Here is a 12,899-nt window from a genome sequence, read left to right as displayed (position 1 = left end):
TAAAATTCAAAGTGATGGCGATTATGTTTCTTGGTGAGTTTTGCTTAAGGAATTTTCTGATCCTTTCTAATTTTTAAGTGATATTGGTCCAGCAGTTTTGAACTTACCACAGGGAGAAATAATCTTCAGAATTATTTTTTAATCTAAGGGTCCCTAAATGACCCCTCTGGCAGTTAATGTGTTAATAACGGCAACTTGACATTCAAACAATTCGAATTTTCCGTTTTGGTGCCACCAGATGAAATGACGTTTACCTTGAAAAAGTTTATTTTTTGCTTCGAAGAAAAGCCGTGCATTTTTGTGAGAAAACTTAAGTAAAATAGCAATTAGAGAGAATCTCTGAGACAAAATGCCCTTTTATGGGATCTTCGTGTCGTCTTCTTCGGATGAAAATGGAAAAGAATGTAAGTAGTGACGATATAACCCTACTTTTTTTCCTATCCCAGTGGGGAATCTCGGCATGTTTTCGTAACGAGAATCTCGGTATTTCGGCATGATTTCTCGTTATAAGACAATACCGAGATCGTGCCGAGGCGATACCGAGAAATGTATGGATTTTTGAACCTGTGGGAAAAATTTTATATGAAATCTCGGCATCATTCTCGGTATACTCCCGGTGTATTCTCGGCATGATTCTCGGCATGAATCTCGGTATATTTTCGGCATGCAATTTAAATTTATATTCCTACCGTTTTCAAACCGAAAAATAAAAAAAATCAGGAAATTCATTTTTTTACTTTTTTATTTAAAATATATTTTTTTTAAATTACAATAATATTATAATTGTTCTCTCACCAACGCTGTCCTTCGCCTAATTCTTCCTTAACTGCTTTCTGGAGACGGTCTCTTCCTAAAAAGTAAAATAAAATATTTTTATTCAAGAATTTTTTAAAAAATAGAAAAAAAAAACACATTTCTGTCGGCTCTAAGAATTGATTTCATTAAAAAAATGAATTAAATTATTTATTGATTTTAAAAATGTGTTTAGCACAATGATTTTATGCGAATTTAAGTTATGTTTTTTTACTGAAAAAAATTATTGGTGATTTTCTTTTTATTGATTCATTCGAAATTTTTGATGTTTAATTAAAATAAGAATCAAATTGATTTGAAAAGATTTTCCCACCATTTTACAAAATGGAAATATTTATTTTAATTGCTTATAAACATTGGTAATATTTATTTGCAATTTTTTTTTGTACTATCTTTGTCTGTTTTTTGACACTATTTTGCCATAAAATTGAAATGTTTTATCAAAAAACAATTTATTGGTTAATATTTTATGTTCAATCAAATGATTTCAGCAAAAATACAAACTTTAACAATTTGTTTTAAAGAAAACTAAAAAAAATTAAAGATATTTTTTTGAATGAAGGACAAATATTTGTTTTTTTTTTTCTTTTATTGTTTTTATGAAAATATTATTCACAATCACATCAGTTGGAATTAAATTAAAATTAAGACATTATTCAGATTTTTTCGACATTCATTAAAAATACATTTAATTTAAATGATGGGGTAGATTCTGATATAAATATTTTCTATTCTTTTCTTTTCTTACAATTCGTCAGTTATAAGATTTTTGGTATTCTGGGAAAAATTTTATAAGATTTTGACATTTCATATCTTTCTTTAATCAGGCTTTTGAAGGAAAATTACTTTTCCAAGGCTGATTAAAGATTTTCCTGACTGTTTTCTCTTAATGAAGGATTTTAAAACATCAAATGTCAAAATTTTCCAACAACTTTTAAATTGTTAGAAAGAAAAAGAAAAGATTTTTATCAGAAACAACCCCTATGTTTAAATATTTTTCGTCTTTTATTTAGTTTTCAGAATCTATAAAATTTGCCATTTACGCAATTTCTCACAATTTTTGAATGAGTATTATTTTAGTTATAATACTTAAGTATTTATTTGAAAAAATTGAGTTCTTACAATAAAATTTTCTATAAAACAAAAATAACAAGATTTAGGCAAGAATCTCGACGATTTTGATTAAAATGTGTTGAAATTCTAAGGACTATCCATTGATCCTACACAACCCTCTTTGAAAAGTTTAAAAAAAATTAAAGTCAGGATGAAATAAGAATGTACTTACCCTCGTTAGAATTTCATTTGTAGACGTACTTGAAGAGGGAGGAACACTGCGGGATCCGTCAAGGTGTTCACTCGATGATATTCTGCTTCGAAGTTTCCTTCCTTTGGGGTAACACTTGTGGTTGTTTCCTGAACAATTTCTACCTGAAATGAATTCATGTTAGTATCAATCAAAATCTCAGAGTTATGACAGAATCCTTACGCTTCCAAATGGATAAAAAGTCCTTTCTCCTCAGCCATGGGATGCTTGTGATGGTCAAGAGCGTTTGACGTGTTGTCCACTAAAAAAAAATGAATTTTCTGTGTTTTAAAGATATGATTTGCTGAATATTTTTAACGATTCATTGTATTTTTATTATTTAATTAAAATAAGAATGGAAGTGATTTGAAGATTTTACTATCGTTTTAAAAAAAATGTAAAAAAATATTTAAATTGCTTATAAAAAAAATATTTAGTACATAACTCGAAAATTTATTTTTTGTAATATCTTTTTAGGTTTTCGACACTGTTTTGCCATTTTATTGAATTTTTTTTATCAAGACAATCTTACTAATATTTTATATGTTCTTTTGAGTTTAAATATAAGATATCAACAAAAGTCTTGTAAATTCAAATAATATAAAAATGAAGTGAATGAAAATATTTATTTTCTCTTTTTACCATTGTCACTGTTATTATAAAAATATTATTCAATTCATTCATGACTTAAATTTTATTAAAAAGATATATTCTGAATTTATTACACATCGATTTAAAATACTCTAATTTAGTTCCAATAATGTTAAAAGCTTTTTTATCGTCAGCTAAGTTTCTGTAAATTTATTAAAACTTGAAATTTTCGCGATTCTTACATTTCGTTGATGAGTATGATTTTAGGAATAGAAAATAGAAATATTCATTTTAGGACGTTAAATTTTTACAATAAAATTTTCTATAAGCCAAAAATTAGAAGATTTAAGAAGAATCTTGACGATCTTAATGAAAATCGCGTAAAATTGCGATGTACAAAATTGACGTTGATTTTAAGTGATAAGTGATTTTTTGTTAGTCTAACAAAATACAAAAATTTCTAGGATAAATTGTCTTTTATTATATATATGTATATTTTTAAATTATGGCAAAATAATGTTCAAACTGTAAAAGAGTTACAAAGAACTTTTTTTTTCGATACTGAAGAAAAAATAATTTTTGTCCTGCACAGTGTATTTAGTTTAAAAAAGAATAGCCATTCAGATTTAATTAAAAATGTAAATAATGATCCTAATAATACCTATATTTTTTCTTTTTTTCGACACACTTTTACTCAATGAACTCAATGAATTTGAAAAAACTAGATGAATAGTATACTCACTTTCATTGTCAGGGCTTCAATAGTAGACATTTTGCTTGTAAAATCCGTTGAGGGTGGGTGGAATACGGGAAATTTTGAGTAACAGGATGTGAATATCTAAATCGTCTTTGAAGCTTCCCTCCTGCATTGTTCCTGAAATGAATTCCAATAAGATAAAAAACAAAATTTTAAAGATTGAAAAATATTCTTACTATTTTGTATCGTCCTAAGAGGAAGTATTAGATCGGGCTTCCGGTCAACGGACGACGCTACATCTCCCAGGAAAATTTAGAGTCCCTAAACCAGATAGATTTGAAGGATGTTTTCAGTCTCTTGCAAAAAAGATGCATCCGGATTCCTTGTTTAGCTGAATGAAGACGAGATTCAGACACATTTAGAACCCAAAACAATTAAAATGCAAATAAAATTATAGACTAATCTAACCTGGGGTGAAATTTTAGTTCCGGATGGATACGATGTCCTTCAAAAGTCCTTTCAACACTTTCAGAGGCAACGCTAAAAAAAACAAAGAAAACACGCATTTTAGGCTCGTTGGACGAAATCTTCCATTGTATTTTACACTCTATACACATTAGGATAACTTACTTACCGAATAGATTGCCGGAAAATTGAGGAAAATCACAGAAAATGGGTTTTTCGTGAACCCACGCCATTATTTTCACCGTGAATGTCAAAACACTACAATACCGAAAATATGCCGAGAATCACGATAAAGCACTATGCGCCACTACGCGGATGCTTTTGAATTAAAACTTTGTGCCGTAATTGTGCCGAAAATCTCGGCATTATACCTCACATGCCGAGCCTTTCCCCACTGGGATGTCTGGGGGATTTTCTCTATTTCCCCCCGTTTTTCTTCTTATTTTCTAGCCAAGAAGCATGTGTACACAGATATATTGGATGCCCTTAAGACGCTCAAAACACATCCCGATGGGAGGATGAAAATGTTTGCAACTATTGAGGATGCTGAGCATTGGAGTGAACATGGATTTGATGCCAAAGCACCACCTCCGGAAACGATGGTAAAGAGTCCGGAGTTGCCGTCGCCGGTAGCTTCACCATCTACGCCAAAAAAGACATTTAAGGAGCCAAAGCTTGAAGAGATGGTTGAGTTCAGGAAGAGTATTGAACGTGGCGATATAAGTACAGTGCGAAGGAAGATAATGGAGAATCCACACTATCTTGTGGGTTCCGGAGACACGCCGTCCATTCTCAAACAGGGATATCGCTACAATCCCCTCCATGTTGCTGCACTTGCAAAGAATGCCACTGCGTGTGAGCTTATATTGTCCACAATATCCAAGGCCAGCTACATTGAGATGCTCCATGGGAACAATGATGAAAAGATTTGTCAAGAAGTAAGCAATATTCTCGTGGATTTGTATCTTAATACTCCCGAAACGGGTCGCAATGAGACACCATGTCATTTAGCTGCAAAATATGGGGCCTTGGACGTTGTGAAGGTACTTACGTCCTATCCACAATGCAAGATGCTACCCAATAGTGAGGGGCACTACCCGCAGGATATCATTTGTTTTCGCATGTCAGAACCTACTGAGGAGCTCGTTCGGGAGATCAAGGAACTCCTGCAGGAAAGATTCTACGTGCCTGTCATTCGATCTGTGGACAATTCCCTACCACCTGTCATTGGGGAGCCATTCACACCAAAGAAAATGCCCAATCTCAATCCGGACCCCCTAAGTCCTGAACTTACAATTCACGCATACGCTGGCCCAATGAATATTGATCAGGCACAGCAGTTCCGAAAACGTTGGAAGACACCACCTCGAATCAATATGCACCGGTTAACCCCATCTCCAAGTTCACCCGGACGCCTTCGACACGTGGCCACACCAATTCCCAGCAATGCTGACAACAATAACCAAGAACCAAATGATGAAAACTCCAATTTGAGCAGAAGCACAAAATTCATCCCAGCTTTTGGGCTCAGTCGTACCCTCAATGCAAATAGCTCCGCTACAAAGAGACTTTTTGGCACATATCGTGATCAGGATGATGATGAGGATTCCCTGAATCTTTCCGGTGCTGCCGGACTTGATGAAACACCGGAAATTCACGTGCGGGAAAGGCATCAGAAGTTAGCAGACACGGAAAAGGGCTTAGAAGTTGTGGGGCGTAATTTAGCGCACGAACAGAAGGTGGGATGGTGCGAATATTGGAATTTTCTCGATGACTACGTTGATCTCAGCTCTCCAAAGGGTATTGATGCCCTCGAGAATCACCTCAAGGCTTCTAGTGCCACTCCCGTGGCGGATTTGTGTTCAGCATTGAATAAAATCACAATAAATCACAGAGATTTGCCAGCACGGAGAAACGATGTAACACCCCGAAGTCCCCACAAAGGTGATGAATCTCAGCCTTTCTTCGTGTATCACATCCTAGAGAAGTCATGGCAGGTGTTTGCTCTGCGTGTGACTAAGGCCATCATTCGTAGCAAGGAGAATGTCACGGTGATTCATGATGTTCTCAGTGCTGAGATGAATAGGTTGGAGTCTCTTGTCCACAGCTACATGGATGATCCACGCTTCAGTGGCATCAACTACGATGTCGTTCACTCACGTTTTGCTAGTCTCATCGTTCACAATGTCTTGGCGGAATTTGCAGAAAGCGAAGGCAAGGTGAACACACTTAGGGGATGCTTGGAGCAAATTCTGCGGCAACGAGTGCGTTTCCCGTGCGAGGAAAACACCTCACCGGATGTGGAAAATAGGAATTTACTCACGACAAGTCAATTAAAATGTCTCATTACATTCATCCTACATTGGTTGGATCACCGTGATGAACTCATATCACCGGATAGGCTCACGTCGAAGGATTGCGAAGAGGTCTGGAGTACGAATTTCCAATGCGATTGTATGTCCTTTGCTTCAAATAGCCACAGCCGTCATGGGAAGGTGCGGAATAGGAGATTTGATTCTGGAAATTTTGCAAAGAAACTCCTTGAATCCAGTTTCTCGCCCAATGGTAAGTAAAAGAATTTTTTATAAAAAAAGGGTTGGTTTTTTATATAACTTTTCTCCTTGCTTAATATTTTAATTTTTCCTCGGTATTTTTTGCAGAATCCTTCCCAAAACCATTGGATAGTACTGTGCGTAATTTATCTATTAAAGGATTAACTGATGACTCCAAAGAGCTCGAGGATATTAATGAAAATGTGCAAGAAGTTGAAAATAATGACGATATGCGTGGAGATCAATTCTGGTCCGGTCATGCTTCCTCGGAGGATGATGTGAGTGATGATGAATTCTACACACCGCCCCAGAGTCCAATACCACTCACGGATGATGAAGCCAACTACTCCAACTACATTCTGGGTGATGAACCAACAAAGACCGATGTTGATGCCTACAATGCCATTGCACATGTGTCAGTGACGAAAGAAACTCACCCACATGTCTTCAAGTGGAGGAATGCAATTGAAAAGCATCCCGCGGAGGAGCGAAAAACGTGAGTAGAAGGATATTTTAATCTCTATGAAATATTTTCTTATATTTTCTCCATTTTTTTTTCTTGTTTCCTCTAAAGTTTCCCATCACCCGCGTTGGTTGTGAAGAAGAGCGTAAAACTCTATGAGACAACACCTGTTGGTCGAAAGCTGCTTTTCTCACCTAAAAAGTCACATTGATAAGACTGCGCCCTATCCGATCCCTCTTAAATGGAGTTATCCTAATATTCGACATTTCCAGCTTTTTTATTCGATTTTTTATTTGAAATTTTGATTTAAATTTTTGTCCTAATTACAATGAGGTTTTTTCTACCTTCTATTTTCCATCATAGGCGTGCAATTTGAATTGAAAAAAAAATATCTTTTGCATTGAACTCTTTATACGAAAATCAAATAGAATTCTTTCATCATAAATTACATATTCCGGATAATGATTCTCTATACAAATTAATTACAGCAAACGACCTCTTTATTCATTAATCGTTGCATTATGTAACTCATAACAAACATATCCATCTCCTCGTCAATTAAGGAAAGTTACAGGATAAATAAATAAAAAGCGGTAAGAACGAACAGTGTTAGAATAATTCAAGCAGAAAAATCTCAAAATATACAAAAAACATAAAATCATAGCTTAAAGCACAAAAAACATCACCCATTGCATACCTAACATTTATTAAAATTCAATTAAACAAACAAAAAAAACGTTTTAAAGTCTTCTTTTTGCGCTCAAGCATTTAATTTTGTGAATGACTGAAAATACTAAATATAGATTAGAAAGAAGATCGTGAATTAGCGAGATATTGGATTTTTTTACGAGTGTTTTTGTACATAAAGTTTAAATAATAAAAGGAATAATTTGAAATATTTAACATAAAGAGATTTCTTTAAATATATTTTGTCGCTGAACTAGCAGAACTACGTAAATCTAAAATATTCTCTTCAAATTGTTTATTGACACAACACGCAGTTAATTATGTTATTTGAATGAGTTGCGAGAGAAATGTTCAATCCGTTCAATCTATGTTAGGGGGAAAGCAAAAGGGAAACATTCTCACCAAAGCAAATCCTCAAATGTAAGCAAACATGGAACAAACACACATTATGCATGATTTTTATGGTAGATACGGAAAATTGGTTGATTTTTCAGTGTTTGCCACACTTAAATGAATAGTTGAGATGTGAGATTGTCTGAAGGGGGTGATCTTGAGTGGTTTCTCATGTTTCTTGGGCCTAATGGGATTTTTATGGGGAGTTTTTGTGGTAATCTTGCCAATTCGGAGGCTCAAATTAACTCTCGGTGGTGGTCGATTGACTTTCTCTCGTTCAACCCCTTCGAGAACATCGCGATCTTTATACACCATACAACAAGCCCTAAGTGTGAAGTAGTACAAGATCTCCACGCCACTTAGTAGACTGAAGCCAAGAAAGAGACCCGCAATGCCACCAAAGGACACCAAGAGATCTACCCAACCGAAAAGAACTTCACGTTTGTATCGGATAATCGGCCATGTGAGGTACTCCACATTGATGTAGGCACCACCCTCATGCGTAGATTCAGCATTTGAGACCTTTGTGAGTTTATCCACGTCATAGACGGTGTTGAGACAACTCAATTCGCACTGACGACAGTCCGTGATTTGCGTGATGTTCCTGGCGTAGCGTGAGAGACAACTAAGCTCCTGAGCTGTGCAATAGGGAACTTGAGATCCCACCATTAAGTGGTAGAAAGGTGGCAAACAGTGACAAAGTTTAATGCTCTTCTGTATGCGACAATCCATCATGCAACCCGTGAAGGTATACATATAATTGTCATTACCATGAAAAAAATTATATTTTAAAATACTGTATATGTGATCAATATTTGTGTATCCACAAAGAACTGCTCTACCTTTTTCATACACAGAAAATAAAAGTTCGTAGCATTGTTCGTCAAATTTCTTGAAAGGTTCGTAACTCCAATGCTTTTACATAGGAAAATTCACCTCCAAGTTCGTATAATGGGGTTAACCTCCCTGGGAGTGAGACCCCATTTTACGAACATGGAGGTAAATTTTCCCATATAAAAGCATTGGAGTTACGAACCTTTCACGAAATTTGACGAACAATGCTACGAACTTTTATTTTCTGTGTATACAATTTGACCAAATTCACCTCTTGAATGACTGTCGTAAATATAAAAAACAATCGTCTTGTTTAAATATTGCTACACTTAAATTAGAACATGTAATTACACCATATGTGAAATGCTTAAAAAAGTATTTGAGTGAATATTCAAAAGATTTATATTCAAATTTTCCATAAAATTCTCCTTGCAATTCTTCATAACATGATGTTATACAATTTAAGGTAATTTTCTTTCCAAACACAAATGTTTTTGTCGTCTTGGTCCACAATATCCTCAGCATTCAGTAAACCTTCTTCCGTTTTATTAATATTTATATTATAAAGTTTATCTCCTTCAAATAAAATTTCATTTATAAGATTTTCATTCCAATTTTCTATTTTATATAAATGTGATGCAATTATTGCTATTATATTATGGCATTTGCTGTACATTGTCTATTGTTTGAATTAGGACCAAAAAGTTTTAAATTATCTTGACAGTAATGTCCTTTAATTAATATTTTTGGTTTCACAATACCTAATTTGTCAATTTATTTTTTATTTTGAAATACATGTACCTACTTTTTTCTTTTTAAATCCACCTCCATACAATTTTAGAGGTTTCATAATACGTGTTTGTATTATTTTTTTAAAATATATTTTTGTATATTTGTTTTTATTTTGTAAATGTGCTTTTGTATGTGTGCGTTTAGATTTGTTTCGATATTTTAATTTGTGTGTGTGTTTGATTTTTTGATTTATGATCCCACAAGGGGAACTTCCCGACCACGAGACGATCGGGAAGTCTTCAGTTTTTAGGGCGCAACATAAATAATATGCTGCTCCTAGACTCCTGGCACCACAACGACCATTTTCGCCCTGAAAATTAAAGAAAAAATTGGCATCTTTGGGACAAATAAATGAAAAAAAAAATGTCGCAAATGATCAAATTTTATTTAATCACGGTTTCTGACAAAAAGTTGGCAATTTTCACAATTTAATTGATAAAATAGGTAGCAATTCCAAAAATGTAAAAAAAATCATTTTTTTTTAATTTTTTAAAATCATTTTTGTGCTTCAATAGACTTTTTCTGATTAGAATAGAATATTTAATTATTTCGGCCGTCTTTCATAGGGCAATAAACCTTAAGAACTTAGCGTGAAATAAAAATAAAAGATTAATTGATTTAAGAAAGATAATAAGCATATTAAGTGATTAAACGATATAATGTACTTAATTCAAAAATATCATAAACATTTTTCCCAATTGTCTTAAAAAAATTTCCAATTGTTCTAAAAAAAAATAGAAAAAATCTATACCTATAATAAATAAAGAATATCGCGTCCGTACAGCTCCGCATTTCTACACTGTTGAACCGATAGCGATTAAATTTGGTACAGAGGCTACTGATATCAGGTGATTATTTAACGGGTGAATTAAGCGCAATAAATCCCCGCGAAGCAGGGTGAGGTATATTGGAGCGGAGCGACAATTTACCTCGTGTTAAAAATAAGTTTTTACAAAAACTCGGTTGTTTTCCAACCTTCAAATTAGCCAAGATATCAATTTATTTATCAAATTTGTTAATTCCGGATGATCTCATAGAATGGATTGAGTCCTTGATTACCCATGTTTATTAACATTTTCACTGAGAACTTTTAAATTAAAGAAGAAGAAAAGGATTAAATTTTGTTTCAGAATAGGGGCTGCGTGGATGTCGACATGACATCCTGACCTGCTAAAAAAAAAGAAGTTTTAGAAAAGTGCTTTTTCATTTTTTTTCTATGAACATTTACATAAAACACTGAAGAACAGCCGGAAAATTGTTAAAAAGAGATAAACTAACTAATATTGGCCTAATTTCATGGAAGTTACTTTGTGATTTTTGTCAACTTTGTGCAACACAAAATATTTAGTACTTTTCTTTATTCTTTTGCCCAAATATCATTAAGTCTGAATCATATCCCATAAGTCTGAATCGTAGTACCTGGCTATTTAACAATTTCTTAATTTTAACGTTTATTTTTAAAATTTTTTTTTTATTAAAAAAAAGTTTTAACTAGTACACAAATCTCTCAATCTCAATAGATATTATAGTGCCTTGCTAAAATAATTTAATTAAATTGTATGTATGTATGTATTTCAACTGAATTCTTTTTACATTGAGTATTGTCAACAAAAAAATAAACAATTTCAAAGAAATTCAGGATAAGATGACAGAGCTTATAGCTGTTTAGCCATCTGAGTCCAGCATAACCACCCTCAATTAAATATCATTAAGTATACAATGTACTCTCATTTCTCACTCAGAAAATTCAACTATTGTAGACACAAAATAATTTTTTTCCTCTTCAGCTTACAACATTACTTATTTCATAGTTCCAACTTATGCAAAAAAAAAGAAGTTATGAAGAAAAGTAAGACCTCAAGAAAATTCAACACAAAATTACATAATTTTCAAGTACAAAAGAAAATCCAATAAATTTTATGAACCCAATTCATGTAAACAAGAGAAAGAAAACCATGCTAAACCATATCAACTCAAAAATATGGACCCGAAATCATTCACAATTCATTTAGCTTATCTAAATCTTTGAGTGAATTAACAATGAACACTTCATCTTTTTCCCTCTTTCGCAAAAAAATCCTTCCCTGTCTCTGCCATACAAACTTCCAGTCCAAACGAGCTGCAGCTTCTCGTATCCGGTTGAATAGCTGTCTCCTGGACTTGCTGAGCCTCTCACAGAGTCGCAGCTGATGACCAGGTTCCCCGAACACGTTGAAAGTTGTTAATCCAGATCTTTTTTTGGCTCTCCACTTATCCATGGCTATTTCTCTCATCCGTCTCGTTGTGAACCTCACTATCAGTAGATAACTGTCTGGATTTTTATCACCATTTCGATGATTTGATGTATCCAATGAACTCTTCTCAGCTGATTTTTTCTTCACAATTGTGCACTCATCCAAATCGTCTGTCTTCATAGGGACACCCATCTCCTTAAGAACCACTTCTGCTGTGGAAAATTTTTGGTTTTCACTAATCTTGGGTATTCCATCACCACTGCCTTTAAGTCGCAACAATCCATACCATCTAGACGTTCCTCTAGAGAAGTAATCTGGTTCTTAAGAACCATTTCCGCATTTTCCGCTTTTAAGTCAGCCACTTCATTCACCAGCGAAGAGAAGAGTTTTTCCATTGTCTTCAGCTGCTTGTCCACATGATCAAATCGTTTTTCAAAGAGACCTCTGAGCTGAGAAATCTCTGAGCCAATTTCAGACACATAACTGCCAGCGGAAAATGATCCACCGCCACAGCAGGAGCTGCACGCCCACAATTTTCTTTTCTTTTCCAGATCCTGCAGCGTCAGATTTTGGCATTTTGCATGATAATACAATTCACACGCATCACACCATATTCCATCCTTTCCACGGATGCTTTCCTTGCACAGACCACAAAAAGTCATTGCCAATACTAAGAGAAGAACAAAGCACGTCCAACCAGCTCAAACGATTGAAATTAAGACTAGCGATCAAAAAACGCAATTAACCATTTTACCCCAGGGTTGGGGCAAAATGGTGAAAGTGCAAGGGTTTAAAAAATGGGCTAAAAAAGCATTTTCCCGTTGAGATAGAGAGATATCGTCTGAGACAAAGTTGTTGCCCGGAAAATTTCCTATAAGATAGTCGTCATGGGAAAATTCAAATATTTCCACGGAAATCAGGAAAAATAATCTCCCAAAAAAACCACCATTTTACCCCAGGTTCCCCTAAGAGAGTAAAAGAGTTCATTTTCTCTGTATGAAACGAAAAAAAAACCCCCCGTAAGGTCAGCTTACCGGCGCATATGCAATTAACCCTGACAGCTTACCACTTTCAA

General features: G+C 34.3%; 2 protein-coding genes across 2 annotated transcripts; one reads left to right on the top strand and one right to left on the bottom strand.

Annotated features, from left to right (window-relative positions):
- The first annotated feature begins 213 nt into the window (after positions 1-213).
- LOC129789519 (ankyrin repeat and LEM domain-containing protein 2 homolog) lies at positions 214-7,793 on the top strand. Its single transcript, XM_055826342.1, has 4 exons — positions 214-404; positions 4,320-6,434; positions 6,530-6,917; positions 6,996-7,793. The coding sequence occupies exons 1-4, from the start codon at positions 350-352 to the stop codon at positions 7,093-7,095; spliced, it is 2,658 nt and encodes an 885-aa protein (XP_055682317.1). The 5' UTR covers positions 214-349; the 3' UTR covers positions 7,096-7,793.
- Positions 7,794-8,030: 237 nt separating this feature from the next.
- On the bottom strand, positions 8,031-8,696 carry LOC129789252 (sodium channel protein Nach-like). Its single transcript, XM_055825904.1, has one exon. The coding sequence runs from the start codon at positions 8,694-8,696 to the stop codon at positions 8,031-8,033; it is 666 nt and encodes a 221-aa protein (XP_055681879.1).
- Between the last annotated feature and the right edge of the window lie 4,203 nt (positions 8,697-12,899).

Source organism: Lutzomyia longipalpis, chromosome 2 (assembly GCF_024334085.1).
Source record: "Lutzomyia longipalpis isolate SR_M1_2022 chromosome 2, ASM2433408v1".
Classification (NCBI taxonomy): Eukaryota; Metazoa; Arthropoda; class Insecta; order Diptera; family Psychodidae; genus Lutzomyia; species Lutzomyia longipalpis.
This window is presented reverse-complemented; position numbering and strand designations above follow the sequence as displayed.